The following is a 27,345-nucleotide window of genomic DNA, read 5'->3' on the forward strand; positions in this document are numbered from 1 at the left end:
TTGATCAGATTAATGTGTTGAAAGCTCACCTTAGCAACAGCGTGGAGAATGAATTGGAAGGGCAAGATTGGAAGTAAGACCAGTTAGGAAGTCATTACAATAGTCCAGAGGAAAGAGGATGAAGCAGCTCTGAACTAGGAAAGTAGCAGTGGGGATGGAGAGACTGGTACTATGGATTTGAGGGATAGCCATAAGGTAGAATTGGTGAGACAGTAAACATAGAGTGTGAGGGATAAGTGTAAGAGAGGTATCAAGAATCACTCCCAGGATTTTGGTCCAGCACAAGGGATCAATAGAGATATCATTCAGTGTCCATTTGGGAATCCATGGAAGACCTACTTGAGGAGGGGTGTGATGGGAGAAGTGACTATCATATTTTTCCATGTATAAAACCAATGGGCATCTTATACATGGAAGTCAGCGGAGAAGGGAGCCATACGGGTGCATAGCTGCCCATTCCTTGTCAAACAGATTTCCTCCAATCACAATCCTTATTGTTACTAATGTGAGCTAATGCTGTAATTGTAGGTTGAGGTAGAGAATGTGCAGATGCAATAGGGACCCGAGCATTTTGAGTCCATAAAAATGTCAAAACATAAAAAGATAAATACTGATAAGCAATTGTCTTTTTCTGCAAAATTCAAACTGCATGTAATCAGCTATGCAAAAGAGCATGGAAATAGAGCTGCAGGAAGACAACTTGGACCTCCTCCCACTGAGTGTATGACCAGACAATGAAGAAAACAGGAAGAACAACTCCTTAAGTTGCCAAAAAAGACCTTAAGCAAAATGTTTAAAATATTGATTTATTAATTTTGGGTTGGGAAAGTGGGGGCATCCTATACACAGAAAAATATGGTATATATTTTTACTTAAGCACATTTAATTTGAGGTGTCTATGAGATTTTCAAGTGGAAATTTTAAATAGGTAATTGTTTTGGCAGTATTGAAGCTTAGGAAGAAGGTTTATGCTGGAAATACAGATCTGGGAATGCCAGTGGATGGGTGTGAGATTAAGTCATGAGAGTGCATAAGTGTACTCAGGGATAGAGTGTTAATTGAGAAAAAGTATAGACTTCTGAGGAAAACTCATTTAAGAGATGGGTAATGTAAGAGCAATTTTGAGGAAGGCTAAAATGGAATAGCCAGATTATGCTGGTTGGAAAGCTAGTGGACTGGAGGAAGGATGTGCCCTTTACCCTTAGTGTCTTGAACCTTGGCAAGATTATCAGCTCCTTCAATACTGCAAAAGCCTGGACAGCTCTGAGTTTCCAAAGGATTGGCTTAGATGTTTTCCCCTTACAAAGCCCTCTATTTGGCTTCCCTTTCCTCTGTTCACCCTAACAGAGAGCCCAAGGAATTTTAGGATTCCATCCAGGCCCTGGAACAAACTTTGCTCCAGAGCCCTCCCACATCATCTGAGAGTTCTAGGGCTGATATGGCTATATATTAGGAGAATAGATGGAAAACATCTGGGTGTATTATATATGCAGGAGGCCTTAGGCTAGCTTCATGGTTGGCAAACTGGCTCGCAAGCCACATGTGGCTCTTTGGCCCCTTGAGTGTGGCTGTTCCACAAAATACCACGGCCTGAGCAAGTCTATTTTGAAGAAATGGCATTAGAAGAAGTTTAAGTTTAAAAAATTTGGCTCTCCAGAGAAATTTCAATTATTGTACTGTTGATTTGGCTCTGTTGACTAATGAGTTTGCTGACCACTGGGCTAGCATGTGGAGGGGGATTTGGGCAGATCCTGGAGAACCTGAACTCTAGAGTATAGACAGAAGACTTTGTTGCCTACCCCAACCTGCCCTGGAGTAGATTTTCACCATGGGTAGGATGACCCAGAGCTAAACCACTGTTTTCTAGGCCCTTGAAGATTCAAGAGGCTTCTAATAACTTGGAGTCCAAGTCTGTATCTTAGGACCTGTTATTCCTGGTCTAGTCTCCTGGAGTTTGGCCTCAGTCTGCAATTGAGGGGCCCTGTGTCACTGTTGCTGGGCAATGTGTGTTAAACAGAAGGCCTTGGAGACAGAACCACGCCAGCCAACAGCCAGACATGGAGTTAACACAGCCACCACAACTGCCAGTGCCATCATCACCTTCTTGAAAATGGCCACCTGTCTGGCCCCTAATTCTGTCTGGCTGCCAACCTAAAACATGTGCCTACGTAGGAGGTGATGACATTTTGGCTCCACTTTCAATTTTTTTTTCCTTTCTCATGCTTTATTTCTAAAGATAACAAAGTTCAAAAGGCACCCGGTATTTTCTAGTTTCTCATAAGCTTCTGGTCAATATTTAATCTGGTTTATGGATTTTTTTTTTTTAGGTCTTCTAGATGCCTTCTTGAGCCTGATTGTGGCCACCCACAGACACTTGTAAGGAGAAGAGAAGTCAGCATAGCAGAGAGACTCTGAAATTAGGAAATAGAGGCTGGGATTCAAGGAGCAAGAGCTGCAGCCAGAACACAAGAAGGCAAGCCCTGAAGACACTTCTACTGAGAGGTCTGCCATGGCCTCTCTTGGCATTCAACTTATAGGCTATGTCCTGGGCTTTCTGGGACTGTTGGGCACCCTGGTGGCCATGCTGCTCCCCAGCTGGCGAACAAGTTCTTATGTTGGTGCTAGCATTGTGACGGCAGTCGGCTTCTCCAAGGGTCTCTGGATGGAGTGTGCCACGCACAGCACAGGAATCACCCAGTGTGACATCTACAGCACCCTTCTAGGCCTGCCCCCCGACATCCAGGCTGCCCAGGCCATGATGGTGACGTCCAGTGCAATTTCCTCGTTGGCCTGCATTATCTCTGTGGTGGGCATGAGATGCACAGTCTTCTGCCAGGATTCCCGAGCCAAGGACAGAGTGGCGATAGTGGGTGGAGTCTTATTCATCCTTGGAGGCCTCCTGAGCTTCATCCCTGTTGCTTGGAATCTTCATGGGATCTTGCGGGACTTCTACTCCCCAATGGTGCCTGACAGCATGAAATTTGAAATTGGAGAGGCCCTTTACTTGGGCATTATTTCCTCCCTGTTCTCCCTGGTAGCTGGAGTCATCCTCTCCTTTTCCTGCTCACCCCAGGGAAATCGCCCTAACTACTATGATGCCTACCAGGCCCAGCCCCTCGCCACTAGGAGCTCTCCAACACCTGGTCAACCACCCAAAGTCAAGAATGAGTTTAACTCCTACAGCCTGACAGGGTATGTGTGAAGAACCAGGGGCTAGAGCTGGGGGTGGTGGTGGCTGGGTTTGTAAAAACCAGTGGACAGCCCCCCCCCTCCCTCGGGGCCACAGGTGAGGGACATTGCTGCTGGATTATGTCAGAAGGTGGTGCTGAGGATAGACTGACTTTGGCCATGGGATCAAGAGAATGCAAAAATGAATGCTGGTGTGACAGTGTCCAGGTTGAACTGTCAATATGCTTACCAAATCAGTCTTTTTGTTTCCTTCACCTTAGTTCCCAACCCTACACCCTGAATCGTGCAACCCTCAACTCCAAATCCATCCCCTACTCTAGGCCAGACTCCATAGCTCCAATTTGCTTTTTGGTTTACCTGGTAATCCATTCATAAACCCACTGATCACATCCCATGGACTGACGCTTTCTGTGATCAAAGACCATCCCTCTGGCTGAGGTTGACTCTCAGCTCATTGGTGGGGGTTGAGAAAAGAAAGAGTGGTGGCTTTTATAAAGATGGTTAAAATCCTCCTCCTCAAGCTTCCCTCCAAATAAGCTGACTGGCCACTAATGGGCCCTGGAGAGTCCATTCCAGTCTTGTTATGACTCCACAGTGCTCAGACTCATTTGTGCACAAACAGAAATAGAGCCATCACACTGTACAGAGGGAACAAAGAACAACTGGATGCAGGATGACAGGGAAGGAAGGTAGCTGAGGACCCAAAAGACCAGAGCCACTTCTCAGAGAAATTCCAGAATTCTCTCACACTTCTGTGTTAGGGATCTAGCCCACAGCTAGAGGAAAACAAGGAAAGAAGATATGATGTAAAGTTCCACTCCAGGCAGCAGCAGACCCTTACTCCATTGAGGAACTGCCTCAGAAGCTGCAGCCCCAACTTTCACTGAAGTTTCTGCCTCCCTCTGAGGCACCTGACCTGGCCTCCTATTAAATAACAAGGCTAAGGGCCCCACACAATGATTTCCTTAAGAATGGGAAATTAATTTTTCTAGAGATGGCCCTTGACTGGGAGGTGAGAGTGTGGGAGCTATGGGGACTGTGAAAGATATCATTCCTGGAAAGATATCATGCCCAAGAAAGAATAAGGACTTTGATATATCAGAAGCTAGGTGGACATGTGTGCTTCTTTAGTAGATGTTTCTTTTGGGCCAGAGAGAGTCAGCTTCCCAGAGAGACTTCAAACCTAATAGAAAATCAGCTCAAAGGCTGAGATCAGACACCCAGGGGTCTAACCATAGAGCACACTACAGAGACTGAAAGACCACAGTACAAGGTGGGCCTCCTTATTGTCCTTCATATTCCCCACATCTTCCATCACCAGATACTCCTGAGCTGCTAAAATGCATCCAAGGGCTTCAGCATAGAATAATCAGGCCCAACGTGTTATGGCCCTGATCTGAGTGATAGCTAAGCTGCTGCCTGGGATTTCAGGTGAGGTGAGAAAGTACAGAATGGTTCCCAAGCAGACGGTTCAAGATCCAAGACCTGAAAATGCTCCATTTCCCCTGAAGTAGAGGTGGATGTGTGAGTCATAAACAAACCAAAGGCATTTTTGCTCACAACTTCCGAAGAACTCTAGTACACCTCCCCAAACCTCAGTGCCAGCAGAAAGGGCCCATTCATTGTATCTAGCGTGCCTTGCATGTTTTCCACTTCCTTCCCTATGTTTAAGCTGTTCTTCCAGACTGGAAAGCCCTATCCCTTTTGCAAAGTTTTCCTCATGCTGAACAACTTGCTCAGCACCATCTACTCCATTGAGCCTCTCCAGACCACTCTGTCCCTTTCTTCCCCTCCCTCAATGTACAATTCACTTCTTTGATGCTTATCATTCACAATTTTGATGCATAGTTATATTTTCATGTTTGTATATTTGATTTCACAAGTACATTGTAAACTTTTGTAGGGTAGGGGCCATATCTTAGACATATATGTATCCTCTAGACTTACAGATAAAGATCTGTAAGAGTGTTTGGCAAATAGTAGATAATCAATAAACATTTGTTGATTGAATAACTGTTTTATTCTTTCAAAGTGGCCCATACAGGGCAGGCGTAATGGAGAGAATTGGGCTAAGGGGAGGGTAGGATGGAAACTGGCTTTTATTCCCTCTGAGTGGACAGAAAGTTCTAGACTTTTCTGAAGATATTATGAAAGTAAAGCGCCTCCTCCCCAAGAAAATTTAATCTTTTCATCTTGCACAGGGCTCCTCCTTTTCAAAATAATTGAAACAATTTAAGTTATTTACTAAATTTGCTATGTGTTTATTCCTTTCATTTTCTGACTAACATTGGGAAGAAAGTGAAATAGATATGATAATCTCCATTTGCCAGATGGAGAAACTAAGGTCCATATAAGTAAAGAAATTTTTCTAGGGTTACACAGATGGTTTTAGTGTTCCAGTCTCTTGACTCCCAAAATAGGACTCTGCTGATCCAATAATATTCTCAGCCAATAGGAAGAGCCTGACAGTAGTCCCCAAACTGCCTGAGGAAAATAACTTATGGCCAACAAGGTAACATTGGGAATACATAGGGTCTCCTGGTTTCCTGTGAGGGGGATCTGGGAGAGAGGACAAATTCACTGAGTATACCACCTGGAACTGCCCCTCCTGCCATGCTGGCCAGCTGGCCAGCCTGGGCTCAGCTAACTGTCCCATCAGAGAAAATGCCGAGCTTATATTTGAATAAGTCACAACACTTCAGTTCCAATTACCCTAACTCTGGAGGTATAGGATTTTGGGAGGCCAACAATTTGGCCCTGTTTAAACTTCTTTTGTAATTAACAAAGCCCAATTCATGAAGATGTTTACTATGACAACACTGACCATAATGGGGCCCTACAGGATTCAGCTTACCCAGCACCTGAACCTAGTGGGCCTCAGTACACAGGAGCCTGTTATAACAAGCACTACTATCATTGCACTACTGAAGTGAGCCTTCTCTGCTGCAGAGGCTAGGACTCCAGAGATAGTGACCATCCAAGCCCAGTTAGAAGGAATGCCAGCAGGCAGGAATAAAGGTGGAGAGAGGGCTTGATGAACAGAAGTTTGATAAGAGATAACATCTCTGGTCTGGAACCAGGAACCCAAGTGCTCTCAACTGGGGCCGCTGAAGGTTAGAAGATGGGTTGTCTTGCTGACTCTGCTATACTATTATAAGTGGGCACCAGTCTGGTATGGGCTCCAATGCCCCGCTCCTGGCAACCAAAACACTTTCAGATCCACCTTTATTACATGCTCTAAATACCCCAATGAAATGGATCTTTTGCAGGAAACAAAATGGATACTCAGAGAGGTAATTTCCCTAAAGTCATAGAGTGTCAGAGTCTGAAAATAAGCTTGGAAACCCTTCCCACAGGATCTATGATTATGTTAGGAACACCTATTGCTCTTTAGATTTCTGCAGCCCTCCTACCTCTCTCTGCTACTGTAATCTAAGGGATTTTGAGGAAAACAGAGCATAGACCTTATCTTCATCTTAGGATAAGGCTGACGTGGGAGGTTCTTCCTTTCTTTAAAAAAAATAAGAATTTATTTGAGCTAAACTGGTGACATATGCAGGGAACAAGTGCTCTTCCTGCTCCTTTTAATTTGGGAAGATTCTGTGGAAGGAGTTAGAAATTTATCCTCAACTGAGGAAAGCAGAGAAGAGCCAACAAAGAGCAACTGGTTGAGCAAGAAAGGCCTCTATCTAAATAATTTCCTAGAAATCCCTTTGAAACTGAGTCCATGTTGAATAGCTTTCAACTAACCCCATTAGCTTCCATCATAAAGTAATTTAGATTAGCCATAGACTGAGGGGATAGTGAAGGCTGTTGTGTTTATGACCCTTGCACAAGGAGAGATGTTTCTGCCCTCCCTCATTCCTCTGATAATATGGTGACTCATGTTCCCCCTCCTTGGGGCCCTGGTGACCCACTGCTATGTGATAATTAATGGGAAGGTGGAAGTTAAAACTGGCTTCTTCGTGGGAAGGCAAGTTCCAACTTTCTGTGAGACCTTTACCCAGTCAGTTAAACAACCATTCAACCAATTCTCTAGCCATCCAGCCCACATCAACTGCATTCTTAATCTGTGTCAGGCAATGTCTGCTTTAAGGGCTACAAAGGTGAATAAGGAAAGATAAGTCATGCACATCTAAGTGTGGTCTAAGGCATAATATAGTCTGTCCTGTGAGCAGGGGAAAGTGCCATAAATTGGGATGTCAGGGGCTAGTTTAAAAAGTTATGTAAGTCCCCTCAAGTCCCAATTAATATAAAATGAGGCTCTAGCACTACTTGAGCTTCTGGGGGAAGAATGATGAAAAGAAACCGTTTCTCTAGCTCACATGTGTCAAACACAAGGCCCGCGGGCCAAATCCGTCCCGCCAGGCCTTGCAATGTGGCCCACACCGTGCTGTCATCACTGCACTCCGCTGCGTTTCCATCACAATGACAGTTTATGACTGTTCAGTAAACCATTCGGCCCGCGATTTAGGCTGGATTTTAGATTTTGGCCCCTTCTCTGATTGAGTTCGACACCCCTACTCTAGCTTAAGGCCCATGGGAAATGAGAAATAGGGTGGAGTGCAGTGCTAAGGAAGAAACAGGGAGACACTACTTAGCTAACCCAGAACACCTTTGAGTTTACCTCACAACACCCCCAAACAGCTCTAATGCAGAGAGTGACTCTGGGGTTCAGCCTCTTTTCCCTCAGTTCCTTCTCTTGGACAAGTCTATGGTACTGCTGATGGCAGCAGAGATAGTGACCATCCAAGTAACCTGAGACCTTTTGGCTCTGGACCAGAGGAGAAACACAGGTGTGGGGAAAAGGGGCACAGTTGTAAAGGAAGGCAAATGAGGCCTTGCAGAGTCAACAATTTCTTCCCACTCAGCCCAGGGCCATGGACAGGTGATTTTTTCATGCCTTCAGCTGCCCACTAAGACATAGAGGCCCCAGGCTGGGAAGTGTCTGTGCTTCTCCTCAGCTGGCTGAAGCCTGGCCTTCACCTAGCCTGGTCTCCGTTCCCAGGTGGCACCTAACTTTGATGAGAAATTCTGTTATCTTAATGGGAGTTGGGGGGAAGACTTAAACAAGAAGTCCAGCAAATTATCTCTTTCTTTTCCCCGGATGTGGTGGCTCGCTGCTGCATGCTATGTGGTGATCACTGATAAAATATTAACAGGCTGTTATCAAGCACAGCAATACAGAAGCTGTAATCTGATCACCCCCCCTACCCCTCGCTCTACCTCACACAACCTGCCACTTTCCTGAAAATTGCAGCTCCCGGAATTCCTCAACTCCTGCCTACAATTTCCTGCTGTGGGCCTAATTTCTCCACAAAGCAAGTCTTAGGACTTTGCAAAGCAGAAAATCACCGTACAAGGGCAAATCATCAGGTCTTATTTTCCTGTCATACATGAATTCCCATGGCACCCTTACCACTTCACAAATCTCTTTCTTGGAGGGCTTTGAAGAACTTTCTATTTGGAAACATAGCCTTGTGAAGATAACACCGAGAAAACTCACATGCTTTCAAACAAATATTAGAAATGTATAATGGGATATGAAATTAGATGCCAAATGAGTATAAGCATTGTGGCAGACAATCATGCATCTCAGTAGTAACTCTTTTTCTCCAATAGCACTTCCTTATTTTAAAAAATATATATTTTTATTGATTATTTTACAAAGAAGAAGGGAGAGGGATGGAGAGTTAGAAACATCAATGAGAGAGAAACATCGATCAGCTGCCTAATGCACACCCCCTCTTGGGGTTCATGCCTGAAACCTAGGAACATGTCCTTGACCACAATCAAACCCAGGACCTTTCAGTCCACAGTCCGACACTCTATCCACTGAGCCAAACTGGTCAGGGCTCCAATAGCACTTTCGTAGTCTGTGATATTTGATGAAGTTTTGTTGGGTTACTCAGGAGAAGAAATAGTCACACCAAAAGTACAAAGAGAAGATGTTCCTTAAAGTCTTTCACTTGAATTTATTTCTGAAATTAGCCAATGGGATACAAGAGGGTGGATCAGCACCTCTCACAAATGATATCTGGTGAAATTGTGAAGACAATTTAATCCCTTGGGTTAAAGACACTAAATGCCTTGGTTAAAAAGCAAACATCCTATATAATAAAAGCCTAATATGCAAAATGTCCCCTTTACTGGAGTTAACTGAGAGTTCAATGTCTCGCTATGATGTGAGTTGACCACCAGGGGCAATGTGGAACATGGCATGCATTGATGATATGGTGCTGGCGGTGGGCGGCAGTGTAGGTACTTACAGCCCCAAAGGGCACTGATGGGCACGATGAGAGCAGGACCATGGTGGGATAGTGGAGCAGGTGAACGTGCAGCACCAGGCCAAAGCGGGTATGATCAGGGACCCAATTGCCCCACCGATTGCCCCACAGATGGCGACCAGCAGCAGCAGCAGCAGCAGCAGTAGCAACTGGAGGCGGGGATGCTGAGGGAGCCAAGCAGGGGGCCTGGTTCCAACCAATTGCCCCATAGATGGCAACTAGTGGCTGGCAGGCCCTGATCACCCAATTGGGGCTGGGCCCCAGGCTGGGATGGGGAATTGGGGTAGGTGGCAGTGACCAACCTCTTGTGGCACCCGGGCAGGGGGCTATGACCTCTCGCTGGCTACCTGGGGGCAGAGGTGACAGGGACGGAGATACGGTGAGAATGCAGGATGTCCACTGACCTCGCTCTCACTCCCCCCGCTGGCCTCCCCTGGGACACGAGGACCCTTCCCTGCATTCATGCAGCCTCTTACAGATGAGCCAGGCCATAGTCACTAGGACTGCAGGAGCTGGTCAGGCTCCCTGTGGGTTCACACAGGATCTGGTCTGCAAGGCTGGCCAGGAGAGAGCGTACTGCCTGCTTGGCTTCCGTGTGGCACCGCTGGGTCGCCCATAGGCCCACACTGCACCCTGCCCCATAGCATCTGGCTGTGCTCACCACATCTCCACATGGGGACTCAGGCACCGTGATTCAGGTAGAGGGGGCACATGGGAGCCTGGGGGCCCAGATGCTGCCCAGGCCCAGAGGTCAGCTGAGACCTGCCCTTCCATGCCAGATGCTCACACTTCGATCACTGGCCAGGCCTAGGGACACACCATGCATGAATTTTGTGCACCCGGCCTCTAGTATTTTATGGAAAGAGAAACTAATTTAGCCAAAGATTAGTCATCAATACCAGAATTTGTATTAGTTTCTTTGTTTAGCCCTAAAAGGATCCAGAATGAGAAGATGAGACCAATGAGTTTAAGATGGAGAAGATTAATTCAGAGACAATGGACACTACAATTTGGGGGAGCAGGGACTTCCCTGAGTAACACATGCACCCTTCAACTAAATGATTCAACAGCTTTAGGAATGGAAACAAAGTAAAACCCAAGAAATAGGCAGACAAGTTGAGAAAAGTGGTTCCATCTTCCCTTAGGTAATTTCAGAGGCAACTCATGTGGTTAATTTTACTCATCTGTGTGTAATTATAAACCAGTATGTTCTCAAATGTCATTCCCCAACTCAGCACTCTTGGGATGGGGGTGGTGGGGAATCGTGGTGGTACAAAGGAGCCAGTGAGAGCACCAGAAAGCAAAGGCCAAGTCCAAGACCTCCTGGAGTGTAAGAATAGGGTCTTGATGGTTGTTTTTATATCAGGAAAGCTGCCAAGTGACAGCCCTGAGTAAAAAACCCGGTCAAGAGGAAATGCATTGCTATGTTGTTTGGAGGAATATTCATTACATAAGTGAACAATTTCCTGATCATGAGGGCAGTTAAACATTGTGTGGGGTTGTAGAACTTTCCTCCTTGGAAATTGTTATTAGTATAGGCTGGCTTTAGCATTTCTTATCAAAAGGAAGAAACCGATACTAAGTATTTTCAAGATAGGCAGTATGGTGTGACTGGGCTTTGGCCAGGCTGGTGTGGCTCAGTGGTTGAGCATTGTTCCATGCTCTAGGTCTAGGAAGTCACTGGTTCAATTCCCAGTCAGGGCACATGTCCAGGTTGTGGGTTTGATCCCCAGTAGGGGGCGTGCAGGTGGCAGCCAATCAATGTTTCCCTTTCATCAATGTTTCTCTCTCTCCCTCTTCATTCTCCTCTCTAAAATAAATAAAACTTAAAAAAAGAAAAGAAAGAAGAAACTAGGCTTTAGAGTCAGACAGAATTTGGCTTTGACTCTGCACCCTCTAACTATGTGACCTTGGGAGAGTTACTTCAATTCTTTTCACTTTAGTTTCCTCATGTGTAAAATGAGAATGACACCTGCTTCTCAGTGTGGTCACAGTAGATAGCAGGTCCTCAACAAATGGTTAACTGTATTCTAAGCATATTGGTGAGCTAAAAGGTAGTGTCAAAGTCACACCAAAATGGGTGTGTCTTTGGAAAATGGGAGCAAATGACAAGGTATATATTATAGGACAGATCTGAATCTACATAAGCAAGGGGATATTCTTTCCCAGGCCAAAATTTCTCAATATCATTCCCAAAAGTCTGAATACTTTTAAGACCTTCAATAGGCTTCTGTTCATCAGATTCCATTAACAGAAGCCAGGGGGAAGCTGACTCCAGAAGTTGGAAAGGAATGGTCATGGCTCTTTGACCTTCATCCAGATTTACAAAAATCTGAGGTGATAAAGAACCATGATCAATCAGGTACCACTCTAGTAAACCCTCAATTTTGAGGACTTTGATTTAATGACTTTGGATTTAACAGACAAAATTTCCAGTCTATATGTCATATGTAAAAATTAACACCCTGTTAATTTTAAAATGATTTTAACCAAGATTTGCTTATAATTAACAGGTTATTTTTTGTTATTATTTCACTGTTTGTTCTTCTTGTTGTTAAGCCTCATCCAAGGATATTTTTTCCATTGATTTTTAGAGAGAGTGGAAGAGAAGGAGGGAGGGAGAAGGAGAAACATTGATGTGTGAAACATTGATTGGCTGCCTCCAACACATGCCTCCACCAGGTTGGGGATGGAACCTTCAACTAAGGTACATGCCCTTGATTAGGAATCAAACCCAACACCCTTTTGTTCATGGACTGACATCTAATCACTGAGAAACACCAGCCAGGACTAATTCACTGTTATTTTTTCCACTGTTATTTTTTTTTTAAACAAATTTTAGCAATTAGGCCATATGTTGGAAAAAACACTGTAATAATTTAACTGACATAAACATTACATATGTACAACTATAGTCTACATACTTAAATCCAAGAGTCATCACTCTTAAACAATGATCAGGGAATGATTTCACATGAGCACACCCCATTGCATGCTGGTTGTCTCATGGTGTGATTTCAGGTAGCAATTTTAAAGCCTGCCTGCCAAAGTGCGCTAAGCTATACCCCAGCCATGTGTATTTGTTTACTTGGGGTGACTGGTAAATATATACATTCACTAGACCTCTTTAGTATAAACTTAAAATTATAGTAATACATATAGAAAACTCTTCGGTGAAATTAAATTTTTCACATATACTTAATTTTAATTACACAAACATGTCTACATAAATAAAAACAAGTAAATTAAATAATTTGACAATGTTTTAACATATGCATTTGGAAAACCTTTATTATATAACAGACTTTTGGCTTTAACAGACATCACTGTACCTGAATTAATCTCTTATAGAGAGGTTTTACTTTACTAGAAAAAAGCTTAGTCCAAGGGAGCAGAGCAGCAAACTGCGGTTAATTTTCCAAACTCAGGGACAACTGGAAAGATTTCAACAGCCACTTCCTAAATCATAGCCTATAAGGCTCCATTGTTGAGCAGATTTAGAATAGCTTTCCTCTTGTTGGCATTCCCAAGCCCTTGGTCCATTCTATTTCTTATACTTCAAAGTGAATTATACACTACCTGGTGTATGAAATTCATGCATGGGTAGGGTCCTAGGCCTGGCTGGCAATCAAACTCCTGGCCTCCTAGTCAAACTCCCAAGGGGACAATTTGCATATTAGGCTTTTATATATATAGATTCCTCACAGCTTCTTGGGTGTTCCTTTATTTACACCCCTCCAACTAGTCTTATGACTTTGCTTATACTATTGCCCACACACCTTTACCTTTCCAATCCTTACAAGCTTCCATAGCCTAACTAGAAAATCAGGCCTTTTGGGAACACTTTCTGACCCTCTGCCTAAAGTCGTTTTGCCTACCCTGAGGACTCAATGAGCAGATGAATGGAATGTGTTTGGTACATAGAAGGCATCCCAAACATTTGAACTGTTCTTATATATAGTGGGTTTGGAATTTCTGGTGATTCACACAAAAGCTTTGGGCTTGGGATGAAGGCAAGTAACAAAACACATTTCTTCTGCAGATTTTATTTCCGATTAGAAAATGAACACTACTTATATTTTACTTAATGACTAAGGTTTAATATACCCCAAACTATGTAAATTAGTTTTTTTCAAATTATCTAATTTATTAACTAATCATGTGCCCTTAACTTTTTTTGACAGAGAGAGAGAGAGAGAGAGAGAGAGAGAGAGAGAGAGAGAGAGAAAAGAAAAGAAGAAGGAGGAGGAGGAGGAGGAGGAGGAGGAGGCAGGGAGGGAGGGAGGAAGGAAGAGAGGGAGGGTGAGGGGAGAGAGGGTGGGAGAGAGAGAGAGAGAATGAATGAATGAGAGAGAGAAAAATTTTGATTTGTTGTTCCACTTATTTATGCACTCATTGGTTGCTTCTTGTATGTGCCCTGACCAGGGATCAAACCTGAAAGCTTGGCATATCAGGATGATGCTCTAATCAACTGAGCTACCCAGCCAGGGCATGCCCTAACTTTTGATTCAGAAAGTATGATTCCTGAATGTCCTCTCTGTCTAAGGTAAGTCCTGAGTTAGGAATATCCTTGTCACCAAGCATAAATTATTCTTTTGGGGAAATTACATTTAACTTAACCTGAGCTCACTCCCTGAAGCTTTCCTGACCATACCTCCATACTTCACTCTTTTTTGTTGTTGTTGTTAATCCTCACCCAAGGATATTTTTTCCATTGATTTTTATTTATTTTTTATTTTTATTTTTTAAAAGTCATTTCTTACTTTTTTTTTCTTTTTTATTGATTTTGTACAGAGAGGAAGGGATAGAGATAGAGTTAGAAACATCGATGAGAGAGTCATCGATCAGCTGCCTCTTGCACACCCCCTACTGGGGATATGCCCTCAACCAAGGTACATGCCCTTGACTGGAATCGAACCTGGGACCTTTCAGTCCCCAAGCCGACGCTCTGTCCATTGAGCCAAACCGGTTTCGGCTTTTTCCATTGATTTTTAGAGAGAAAGGAAGGAAGAGGGGGGAAAAAGAGAAACATAGATGTGAGAGAGATACATTGATTGGTTGCTGCCCAAATGTGCCCTGATTGCACCAGGGATCGAGTTTGCAACCAAGATACATGCCCTTGACCAGAATCGAACCTGAGACTCTCCAGTCCAAGGGCCATCTCCTGGATCCACAAAGTCTCTGATCTAGTCCTCTGCTAGTACTTATTTTATTTTATTTTATTTTTTTAATATATATTTTATTGATTTTTCAGAGAGGAAGGGAGAGAGATAGAGAGCTAGAAACATCGATGAGAGAGAAACATCGACCAGCTGCGTCTTGCACAGCCCCTACTGGGGATGTGCCCACAACCAAGGTACATGCCCTTGACCGGAATCGAACCTAGGACCTTTCAGTCCGCAGAACGACGCTCTACCGCTGAGCCAAACCGGTTTCGGCTATTTTTTTTTTTTAATCCTTCAAGCATGTAATGCCTTCCTCACATGTGCCAGAAATTTATTTCCTTGAAATTTACTCTGTCTGTTGTTTGCTTATGGACAAGTTCCTCTTCTCTAGGAAAAAAAAAAATACTGTCACTGCTCTTGGAAAAAGTGAACAAAAGACTCAGAAATTTCTCCTTTACTTCTCACGCTCAAGACCTGGTCTCTATAGACTTCTCCTGATTATATTCTATAATTATCAGTATTTCAAAGTTGCATGTTAGGAGCTTCCTTTTGATGATATTCAGAATGTCTGTAAGAACACCATATTCCCTTTCTCCTTTAGTAGCCTTTCTTAATTATTCAAATGGAAGATCAGCTAAAGAGAAACTCTAGGCCACTCCAGCTAACACTGAATGTCCCCCATAACTTATGCCATTTATTGTCTCAGTCTTTCATTTTCAGAGTTTAATGTCCAGGATTGCTATATACCTCACTCATACAGTATGTATCCAATCTCTTCTATGAATGAGGCACTATTTTAAGCTCTTGATGGAGACGGAGATATGAACAAAACACAGTTCCCATCATTACAATTATTTATTGATTACCTACTATATACCAGGTAGTATGATAAGCTTAAGGATACAATGACTGGCAAAAAAAATGGGCATGATCTTTCCCCTCATAGAACTTAATAGTGAAAGAGGCAGACAGAGGCCACATGTGTTGTGTTCTTCACTGTATATCATACAACATATAGTAGATACCCAATAAATATTTGTTAAATGAGTCAAAGTAAACAGCCAAATATATAATTGCAAGTTGTGAAAAGTGCTACGAACAAAACACAATAGGAAATAGTGATAGAATAAGGTAGAGAAAAATGGTTCCCAGGCAGATCTGTCTGAGAAAGTTGACACACAAAGACCTGAAGGATGAGGAATAGCTGGCATGCCAAAACTGGAGATATAAACATTGTAGCATAGGGAACAGTATGGATAAAGACTCTGAGGTTAAGTCAGAGCTTGACATGTTTCACTAGTAAGACCACAGTGAGCAAGGGGAAAGTGAGATATGAATAGCTGCAAGAGAAAAACTAGAAGTAGGTGGAGGTCTTTAGGATATTGTAATGAGCATGGATTTTTATTCTAAGTGCAATGAGAAAACATTAAAGGGCTTTAAGCAATGAGTCATGTGATTGGACTTGTGTGTGTTTTTTTAAAATCACTCTGGGTAAGACAACTGTGGGAACAAAAATGAAAGCAAGGACACCAGTTAGGAGTTGCAATTATCTATGGGAGACGATAGCAGTTTAGACTAAGGTAGCTGTGGTAAAAGTGACTGAAATCAAGCTAATACTTTGGAGTTTGAGTTGACATGCTTTCTGAAAGATTGGATGTGGAGGACTAGAGAAGAGGAAAGTTGGGATGATTTCCAGGTTTCTAGCTTATGTGCTTAGGCGGGTGGAGGTGCCATTTTTCAAATGGGGAAAATTAAAAGAAGGAACGGTCCTGGGGGAGGGTATGTCACTGTTCACTTTTAACATGTTTTATTTGAAATGCCTGTGAGACATCTAAATGTAAATGCCAAGTAGGCAGTGAATATTTGAATCTGGAGCTTTCTAATAGGGAAGACAGGACAAGGAAGTTTGTAATAAGAGCCTTATAAGTGATCCAAAACTTACATGTTCAAAGAAAATGTCACATCTCGCGGGATAATTAGAGGAATTTTCAGAGGAAAAAAGTTGACATCTGAGCCAAAGGGAAGATGTAAGGGAAAACATTCCAGGCAAAGGGAATGGAACAGCAAAAATCTTAAGGCAGGTTCAGAAACCTACAAATAGTTCATTTCGGATGGAGCATGGTTTGCTTGAAATGCTGGAGGATGAGTCTAGAGAGCATGGTTTAATCCAGATGCGAATTTGTATTACAGTTGGTGGGCAACTGGAAGCACTATTAAAAGCAATTTTGAGATAGTGAGTACGGTGGATTTAAGGAGTGAGAACAAGAGGCAAGGGAGGCCAGTTAAGAATCTATTTCAATAATCAAGAGTAGATAATAAGAACCTAAATGTTGACTGTGGAAGTGGAAATTTAAAGGGCAAATAGAGACATTTGAAAAAATTATGATTATGTTAACCTAACAAGATAGAAAGGAGGAAGCATCCACCTTTTTCTTCTGAATCTCTTTTGCCTCCACACTGTTTCTCGTAAGCTCTAGTAAGCCTGAGTGATATTTTTTCAATCTCTCTGCCGTGACATTTAGCATTGGTTAAAGGGACTTTATATAGTATGATTTCTTTCTAAATAGATAACAAAGAGGTAGCTCTGGTTTTGTAGTAAATAGGTTCACACAGTTAACTGTTGCTGGAAGAAGCAATATGGGGTTGGGATGAGGAAATGGGCTGAGAATAAACAATAGTAAAGATGAGTTAAAAATTTCCACCTTTTTAAAAAGCCCAATGGCCTATCTCTCTCTTTTACACACACACACACACACACACACACACACACACACACACACACAAAACCTACAATTATCGGAATTTTTTCCTACACCACGTTCTCATCCACGTTGTCCATATCTGTGCAAAGCCCCATGTTCTCACAGCTCCCATCTGAAGAACAAGTGTTACTGTTCATAGAATGGTTGAATATGCTCCCCCCTGCCCTCTGAGCAGCATTTAGATAACTGGGGCCCTCAACATCATAGTCCAAATGTCTGACATAAGAAATAATCATGTGGCAGGCTAGAGCTGCAGTGAGGTGAAAGTAAGGTGACAGGAATATTTTGAGTACTTATTCTAATGGTGACATTCGACTCTGGCTTCCTCCTAGTCCTTGCAGTCTCATTGGAATATCTACGATGGGCATCTTTCAAAGGAGATAAAATAAGCTTGGGAGAATCTTCTGAAGTAATTATGCAGAAGAGAAACAAAAAATATCCAAAAATTTCCTCTGGACTAGTTAATCCTTTTGTGATTGCTTGATCCTACCTCCCTTTTATTATTTCGCTTTTATAGTTTTCACTGTTGCTATGCTTTTTATGTGTTCAATGTTCAAAGTATTTTGAAGAGTACCTTGAACTCTTTGGAGAGTATGTGCTATATAAATACAATAAAGCAAGGAATAAACAATATGTCTAGTTTTACAAGAGTAAGTTTTACTATTTCTGGTAATATGAGATCTACCCCTCACTAAGCACTGGCCTGAAGAGTAGGTGCATGGTGTATTCTGAGGAATGTCAAATAGATCTCCCTGCCCTAAAATGGCTCTCCCACTACCTAAAATCCCGGGTTGGTGATACATATATATATTTTTTAATTTGGGCCTTGAAGATTTATTTTCCAAGAATTCCTTATTAAAATGCAAACAACACAAATGGAGGTGAGTAGATGGGTAACGATTTAACATTAGATCCCTTTACATTAACTCATCATTCCTACTAAACACATTTTTCACATTCCAACTTTTTCCATGCCTTTGTTCATGCTATTCTTCCAGAGGTAATGTGAAATACAACGTAAATTATAAAATGAACTTATACTTTCACAAGTCTCTCATTTGATATCTAAATCCAAACCTACTCATTCCTTTTTAAAAGAATTTATTTTTTCCAATGCAAGAAGAATAACAGGTTTATTATAGAAAATTTGAAAAAGGCAGGAAGATAGCAAGAAGAAACAATTAACAATCATAGTCCTACCATCTAAAGAACAACAGTTGTTAAGTGTGGTCATGTTCATTCTTTAAACAAACCTTAGGTCCCATTTCTGATGTGACTCCTTCCTTGAACTTTCTCCTCCAGACCTTCCCTATAATGCATGTACTACTCTCTTGTACCAGTTAGTTAACTTGGTGTGTGTCTTGTGTTTCCAATTAGATTGTTAGATCCTTGAAGACTGAATCCATAAGTTATAATTGTTAATTTATCCCCAAACACCTAGTACATTAACCCAAAATTTGTTGACTGATTTAACCTAAATGAATACAAACCACTTCAGAAAGGATATAAAATAGGCCAAGTATCTAAGCCATGAAAGTTAACACTTTCAGGTCACTTGGTTTGATGACTATTGCTTTTCTGTTCCTGAAACTCTTGAAAGCTTATTGAAATAGCCTCTTTCCTCACACCAAACTGAATAAGCAGCAGACTGATTAAGAGTGAGGATTTACTCAAAGATTATCTAAATAAGGCATAAAGGTGAGAGAGAATGGGAGAGAAGTGGAGGAGAGAGGGAGGAAGGATAAGAGGAGAGGATGGAGAGGAGAGGAGAGGATGGAGAGGAGAGGATGGAGAGGAGAGGAGAGGAGAGGAGAGGAGAGGAGGGGAGGGAGGGGAGGGGAGGGGAGGGGAGGGGAGGGGAGGGGAGGGGAGGGGAGAGGAGAGGAGAGGGAAGGAGAGAAGAGAAGAGAAGAGAAGAGAAGAGAAGAGAAGAGAAGAGAAGAGAAGAGAAGAGAAGAGAAGAGAAGAGAAGAGAAGAGAAGAGAAGAGAAGAGAAGAGGAGAGGGGTAGATAGAGTATATAGTCTAGTGTTCAATCCAGTATGTGATTTGCCTCCAGCACCGTATACAGGATCCCATCCACTTGTTCTGAGTCAAACCCGATCTCACGAAGCTCCAAGTGAGGGAGGACAGAAGTAAGGAGATAGCTGACGTGGATACGCAGCCGCGTAAGCTTTGCCAAAGCCCTGTATGATGGAGTGAGGGGCAGGAGAAGAGATGACATGAAGTCATTAGCCAACAGAACAAAATGAAGCTCCTTAAAAACGGGCCTACATTTCTCAACAATTATGTTTCCATTAGCTATAAAGAAAGAAGAAAGCACAATGCCACCAAGCATAGGGAGACTGGCTGCAGCTCTCTGAGAAGTAATTCCTCAGTCCTTGGTGGCCTATAAATTGATTTAGACTTCCTCCCTTATTTATGACCAGTAACTGGGGTCCTAAGGGATGTTTCCCATTAGCACTCACAAGCTGATAACTAAACCCTAGTAATTAACCTTTCTAGGTCATCTCCCTCTGGGGTCCGGTAGGAGACCTGAGCCTTCTGCAGCACTTCCAGGTGTGTCTCTGTCTCCTTCAGTTTCTCTTTTAGTTCTTGCTTTTCCTCTTTGGTTCTTTCCAGCTCAGCTTTCAGAATCTGGAATTCAGCTTGGCGATAACCCATGTGCTTCTTGCTCCAATACAAGCCTTCTGTTTCCTGGGTACTGTAGGTCACCAATTCATGTTGGACTTTCTTGAATTCAGAATGCCAGTGATTCCTCTCCTGTTCCAGCTCCTCCACCTGCAGTCCAAGAAATAGAAATTCAATGACTCCACATGCTACAAGAGTGGCAAAAATTGTCCCTAATATATTCCCTCAGTGATTCCTCTGTACGTATTCCTCTACTTATGGACCTTTTCAATCCCAAAATATAGGAGGGAAGCCCACTAGGGTTTACTCAATCTGAAGCATACAACAGAATAATTCAATGGCTTATTTTGCTTAAAGGCCTCAGAACATGAATTCATCAGAGCTCCAGCTCTCAGGTCCCTTGGTGGCCTATTATTCAATTATCTTTTATTCCTAGTGGTAAGGTGCTGCCCTAACCTTTTGCTGGAACAAATTCCTTTCTGCCAGAACACGTTCCAATTTTTCAGTGGTTCTTTTCAGTTCCTCCAACTCTCTTTGGTTCTTCATCTTTGGTGTATTATGACCTCCACTCTCCTCATAGCCTCTTCCTTTCTCCCCAGCGGCTGCAGCAGGAGTTGTAGCAGAAGCCACAGAAGAATAAGGCATTGGGTTCCAGGATTCAGCTGCTTTTCTTCTCTCAGCAAGCTCCTCTCGGTTAAAAGGGATCAGCTGAATGGGAGCTCCTGAATCTCGAACACCTTTTGCAACTCCAACAACAGCTACAAAAGGTCCTTTGTTTACTTCTTCCTTGTTTATGTTACCTCTGTTAGATTCCTCTGCTACCAATCTTGGCATCTGATCTTCTAATTCTTCAGGGAGCAGGGACCCCTGATGTTCTTGGGCTCCTGGATACAGAACTGAAGCCTCCCTACTTTGATTGGTACTTTTGCTTGCTTCTGGGTATTCTGGGGAAAGATACGGTGGTGTGCTTCTCTCAGAACTGGATTTATCATGGCTGTTCTCTCCTTCTGGGTAAGCAACAGCTGCCTCTACCCTTCTGTAAGATCCAGGCATGGAATAATCTAGAGGAGGTGTTGTTATCTCATTCTGAAGCCTTCTTCGTTTCTCCACAGGTTCCTCACCTAGGATCCATTTGTACTTACTGTAACAAGAAGAGGAATAAGCTGTCAAAATAGGCTAAATATATTCTTATCTTATAGAGCCCCTCTTCAAATTTCCCGTATTAAAACTGACTCTAGTTGTTATCTACAGCTCATTTCAGGTTAGCAATACAAGTTTACCTCCAAATCCCTACCACTTCACTTATGCAGATAGCTGAGATAGCAATTGGTCTTAAGAGAGAGAGGAAATAAAAAGATATGAAGAGTCAGCATCTGGATATAACAGGACCAGATTGACCTTGGTAAGAATTCTGAAAATAGGATTAAAACCAGCCTGACTTAGAAGTTTCAGAAATTCAGGTCAAGGAAGGAAAACAAACAAAAATACACATGCAAAATCCTCTAATATGAGAATGGGGGGGAGGAAGCCAGAAAGAAAGAAAAAAGGCCATAAAAAGCCTAGGGAATATGTGGAGGAGAACCGAGCCAGCTCGTTAATTTTAGAGTCACAAAAACCTTCCAGTATCAAAGACTTATGCACATTTTTTTAAATTATATTGCAACAAACACCATACAATTCCTTTACCAGCCAACTCGATTGTGGCTATTGCCTGTTATTCACTTGTAAAAGTTAATTGAAACATAGGGCCCTGGTCATAAAAAAAGAAACTGAAACAGCCAATTCAAGTCATTTTTCCCTATGGCAAAAGAATCCCCTCTATTGGGGTAAACAGGCACTCCCAGGAGGTGACCTGAATCAACTTCCATTTCTGGCTGCTATATGCTCTAAAGGTTGAAAGAACAAACAACTGGCACCAGTGAAATCCATAGACAATTTTATGTCATGTGGCAGGATGGGACCCCTATTTTTATCCTTATAACTCTTCTGCTGTCTCTGTAGAAAACCAAGAAATTTCAAGGTAAAGATCGACTTTCAAATTTTTAATGAGAAAGAGTCAAGTCATAGTATTTCAAAAGCTGCTTATATTTCTCTGCAACATCTGAGAACATATATAAGACATCTCAAGCCTTAGCTTCTTGTAACAACCTGAATGTTCTTCAAAACTAGTGTTCACCAGAAATAAAACTGGTCTGCCATTTTAATATAATTTATTGTATCAGCCTTAGTGGGAAAGCAAAAGGATTTAGGGGCTATATAAGAACAAATGTATCCATCTTTAAATGCCTTTTAGGGCCACTGCAGATCCATTTAGCTGAAGTACTGAGGAAGATAGTGAAACAATCAGTTTGCATGTACAAAAAAGGGTAAATAATGCTAGAAAACAAAGTTTTATGAAAGGCAATGAATGTTAAATTTTCTTCCTTCTCTTAATTTTCCAATTTCTAAGTGTTCTGTCCTTAAATCTCTTCTATACCTACAATTTTGTTCCTTTGGTAATATCATACAGTCTCTTGGTTATAACCTCTGAACAGTAACTACCAAGACATTCCACGAGCCCTGATCTCCAGTACTGGATTTCCAATGGCCTGTTACACTTTTGTTTTTCATGGAAGTCTTACTGATATCTCACCCAGTATGTATAAAATTGATCTTTCATCTTTACCTTCAAACCTGGCTCCCTTCTCTCACCTCCAGATCACCCACTGCCAAATTAATCTTCCTAAGTAAGGTATTGCTCTAATTATGTCACTCCCCTATTTGAAATCTTTAATCATTGCTTCCATATCTAAGTCCAGCTCAAATGCCACTTCTGAATTCCCAGAGCATGTCTAAGTCCAGCTCAAATGGTACTTTTGAATTACTGTATCACTTTAGCCCTCTCTTACATGTATCACTTTTTACCATATGTATGCAAGTATGTGTGCATGTGTGTATGTATGTATCACAGGTTCCGTACTAAAGTATGAGCTTCTTGACAGAAGGAAGCTTGAGTAACTGTGCTAGAAGGGAATGAGGGAACAAAAACTTTGCACATAAAAGCCAATAAAAAAGAAAGTATTGCTTTAAGGAGATAAAAATAAATGGATTTTACTTATTGGTTCTGTAAATACTTATTAGTTTTATAAGTAAAGATTCTTCCCTCTAGGAATCAATTGTTATTCCAAATCTGTATTCACTCATTTAGTAAAGATTAATTTTGAGTTTGTATACTAGGAATTCTTTTCCAACTACATAGTTCCTTTGCATTTTCTTCTTCTTTTTGTCACCTTCATCCAGTGCTTGTCTGCAAAGAAGCTAGCTGATATTTTGATAAGAGACTGCACTGAATCTGTAGCTCAATTTGGGAAATATTGTCATCTTAACAGCATTAAATCTGATCTATAACCATGAAATGTCTTTCCATTTATTTAGGTCTTATTTAACCTCATTCAACAATATTTTGTAGTTTTCATTATACAAAGTTTTGCTTGCACTTTGTTAAATATATTCTTAAATATTTTATTTTTCAAACAACTATAAGCACGATTGCTTTCTTAATTTCTGTTGTTCTTTTCAAAGAGCCAACTTTTGGTTTCACTGATTTTCTCTATTGTTTTTCTATTCTCTATTTCATTTCCATTCTGATTTTGTTATTTTCTTCTTTCTGCTTGATTTGGGTTTACTGTGCTCTTGTTCGTGTAGTTTCTGAAGGTGGAAGTTTAGGTTATTAATTTGAAGTCTCATTTCAATTTTAATATAAGCCTGTATATTAATAATTTTCCCTCTGCGGGAAAGGGAAAGAGAGATCAAAATATTATCCCATAAGTGTTGGGATATTTTGTTTTCATTTTTAACTTCTCAAGATATTTTCAAATTCCTCTAGTGATTTACTCTTTTTTCCTTGGTTCTCTCTGTTACTAAACATCTAATTGCTCAACTCTTGCTTGTTGTAACTTGTATTGTGGAGCTATGAGTACCCTGTCAATTGTTCTCCACCATAATTTCCTTTACTTTTGACAATGCCCTTAGGAATGGAATTCTCCATGACCTGTTATAGGTAATGTGCATTCTGGCAGGTAGAGCTAAGGAATTCATCATCTTTAAGGCCTGTCTCTCTCCCTAAGGAAGAGGTGGGAATAGGGAAAGTGACCCACTTCTCCAGGAGTGAAACTTTTATATTAATAGGTGCTGAGGTGGGTTTTTTGTTTGCTCCTTCTGGTATAAACCTCTGCCCTACAAGCAAGCTGGGTCAGGAGTAATAATAGCCCCATGACTTCCCTAGGTAAGTACTTTCACCATGAGTTGGGGCTGGATGAGGGAAGAGAAAGCTAGCTAGGAGAAGAGAGACCCAGTCCTTCTTGGGTCTGTTTAGAATAGAGCTTCTGCAAGAGAGAACTGGGGGAGATGAGAATTGTCGGAGGCCTGATTCTCTCAAGTAAAGCCATAGCTGTAGACTAGGAGCTAGGGGAAGATAAAGACCCCAACTTCTTGACCTCACCCACTTGTATTAGAGATCCTAGAGTAGTTTTAATAAAACACAGCTTGGGGGAGGATGGAAACAGGCTAAATGCCAAAGACTCTTGCTGTTCTTTCTGAGATTTAATAAATTTACAGAATAAATGTTTCTCCATTTTCTGTATGCCCCTAAGGCAATTTCCAGGAACTTAGAATGATTGTTTTGTTTTAATAACTTCTTCCAGTTAAATGGTTATTTGTTGATGAAAATGCCCACTACACTCTTCATTTCTCCATTTTGGAAGTATCTCTCAAAGAACATATTTTAAAATGTTAATACTGGCCCCTGAATCAACTTATTCATTAGGAAAATTGTTCTTTTACTTCTGTCTCTATTTGTTGTTTCAAATATTCCTTTAAACATACTAGAATGTCTCTTCTTTCCTCCCACTATTACAATATAATTTGGATTTTTTTTGTTATCCTCTTAAACATGAAATAATTAGCTTTTGACATTTAACTTACTCAAAATCTTTCTAAATATATAAATATATTTCAGCCACTAGTTATCTCCTTTGTACATATGCTTATGACTAATTTAGACCTCAGTTTGTACTACTTATATGAAATCTAGAATGTATTGGGGATAGCTATATATAAAACTTTGACTATCATAAGCTCTTTCATCTTTGACTCCATCACTGCCTTAAAACACTATCTTTCATACAGTAAACACTCAAATATATGCAGAATGAGTGAACAGTAAAGGATGATTTACATTAAGAGAAATAAGCTTAAAAAGTTATGCCTGTTTCATATTACCAGCTAAATCTATTATCTATTGCAAGTGCTCCACTCTCTTGTTAGATTTGTGAAACTCATAAAACTATTTCCAATGACACATTGGGAGGCCTTGCTAGCCCACTAGGAATTTTTAAAATTTTCTTTTATAGAGAAGGCTTTATTTTATCTAGAGTTGGAGAGTTGTACTCCATGGCCCAAGGATCTTTATCACCTTCAGGTTTTGATAACAACAAAGGATACCTTTGTAACTCTTGGCTAAATTGATAATTCCATTAACATTGTTTTATCAGAAAACCTTGTATATTTCACTGAACTGCTGAGCACCCATCACTTTCCCTTATAGAAAAGCAGACTCGGGGGGAGGTCAAGAGAAAAAAAGAGACATATGTGCTACTATTTGTAATGCTTCAAACAATTAAAAAGAAACTAAAAAAAAAAAAGAAAGAAAAGAAAAACAGACTCCGTCCAATCAAACTGAATTTCTCTATACATGTAGCATGAAGTGACATAATAATCATTTAGTGACCTTACATAAAACATGACATTAGCAGCAACATCAGTTATCATGTATCTCTTTCTCTTGAAAGAATATTATTCTCAAATTAAAACTAAACATGATGAATAAAAGTATTTTACCTGTTTTCTATAGTCAAAACCCAACTCTGGGCAGTTCCATACAAAAGTATCAATAAAGACTGATAAAGTATGCCACCTAATGGATGAACTGACATACTGCACTCATAAAATACACACATACATAGGTTAGCATTTATAATCTCCCTTAGGTTGCCAAAAGTCACTATAGAGTAATGAAAGAAACACTGACAAAACATGGAAATTTGTCCAATCAGGGAAAGTAGAGCCATCAAGATCAATGACACCTTAATAATCCAGTAGCAATTCTAATACATGATCATTTCAAGGAGACTGAGATAGAGAGGTAACAAAGTACTTCAAAAACACACACTTCATTGTACAACCTTCCCAATCTACAATGAGAGCTAGAAAACTACAAATGGGAACAGAGGAAAAATTACTCTCAAGCTCCTGATACTGACTATATTTCTCACTCCCTTGCTATTAATATATAGTTCAATCTTAGAAACTGCTCTTTCCATATTACTCATTCAATCATTAGTTAGTGAGTAACTCTAAATTCTTTCATACAAGTTCTCATTTAATTCCTTTAGAATTTTGTAAGTTTTGCTCCTAATAGCTTACTTCCTCTTGAGACTTTTTGTTCATGTTCAGGGGGGTGGGGGGGGGGTCATGGGGTTCTTCCAATATCTACAGGGCTTAATTTTGATAGAATCACTGAATAGGGGACTTGCATACATGTAGAGATGTTTGTCTAGATGAGAAGCTGAAAAGACCCACCTAAGAAACAAGAAACAAGGAAAAATATCAGTAACATTGGGGGGGGGGGGGGGGACAGGAGTCACTTTTACCGTATCATGTATTCCATTGCATCTATCCTAAGTTAAGAAGATATCCAAAGTGAAGAGGGTAAGTTGAAAGTTTACATTATTGATGACTGTAGAAGTTTCTACTGTTAGAGAACAACTCTACCTGCCCTATAGCTTGGCTCTATCAGAAATGAGAAGCATAACAGAGGGGAGAAAGTAAGTTTTAATCAGAGTCCTGAGTTCCAGTCTTGTGGCATTATAGGGGCAGTCATAACTTTCAGTGCTTCAAATATTTCTGATATTTAAGAAAAGGTATTTTTCTTCCTGTTATAAAGACTAACAAAATAATATTGATGATGAGCTATAAGATGAACAAGTAAAGCCAAAATCTAAATTTATACTAATAACTTACTCTAGGAAACAAAGAACTAGAAGGCTTACCTAATGGCACAAAATTCTAATGGTTATTTTTATATGTGGCCAACATGTACTAGGCCTATAGAGATCTACAGGACTTTAATATTCCTAAACTTAAGGAAAGAAACAATGTTTATCTCTGTAGTTTTAGCTTATATTTGTATAGCAGATAGTACTTTTCAAAGAGTTTGCATCTCTATTATTCCACAAACACAATTCTCAGAATAATATGAATATACAATACATAA

General features: G+C 41.0%; 2 protein-coding genes across 7 annotated transcripts in view; one reads left to right on the forward strand and one right to left on the reverse strand.

Annotated features, from left to right (window-relative positions):
• The window catches only part of MORC4 (MORC family CW-type zinc finger 4), a 117,385-nt gene that overhangs the window by 8,526 nt on the left and 81,514 nt on the right, over positions 1-27,345 (reverse strand). For 4 of the 6 annotated variants that reach the window (XM_036460740.2, XM_036460744.2, XM_036460738.2 and 1 more), the window contains 3 exons: positions 20,490-21,174; positions 19,900-20,183; positions 19,281-19,588 (listed from right to left, as the gene is read on the reverse strand). In XM_036460740.2, the coding sequence (XP_036316633.1) occupies positions 19,435-19,588; positions 19,900-20,183; positions 20,490-21,174 (1,123 nt within the window). In that variant the 3' untranslated portion in view covers positions 19,281-19,434. Of the gene's footprint in view, positions 1-19,280; positions 19,589-19,899; positions 20,184-20,489; positions 21,175-27,345 lie in introns of those variants that run through there. The other 2 variants (XM_036460741.2, XM_036460739.2) reach the window with 2 other exon arrangements.
• On the forward strand, positions 2,328-5,199 carry CLDN2 (claudin 2). The gene has a single exon (XM_036460753.2). The coding sequence runs from the start codon at positions 2,510-2,512 to the stop codon at positions 3,200-3,202; it is 693 nt and encodes a 230-aa protein (XP_036316646.1). The 5' UTR covers positions 2,328-2,509; the 3' UTR covers positions 3,203-5,199.

The sequence above is a fragment of the Pipistrellus kuhlii genome, unplaced genomic scaffold (assembly GCF_014108245.1).
Source record: "Pipistrellus kuhlii isolate mPipKuh1 unplaced genomic scaffold, mPipKuh1.p scaffold_m20_p_33, whole genome shotgun sequence".
NCBI lineage: Eukaryota > Metazoa > Chordata > Mammalia > Chiroptera > Vespertilionidae > Pipistrellus > Pipistrellus kuhlii.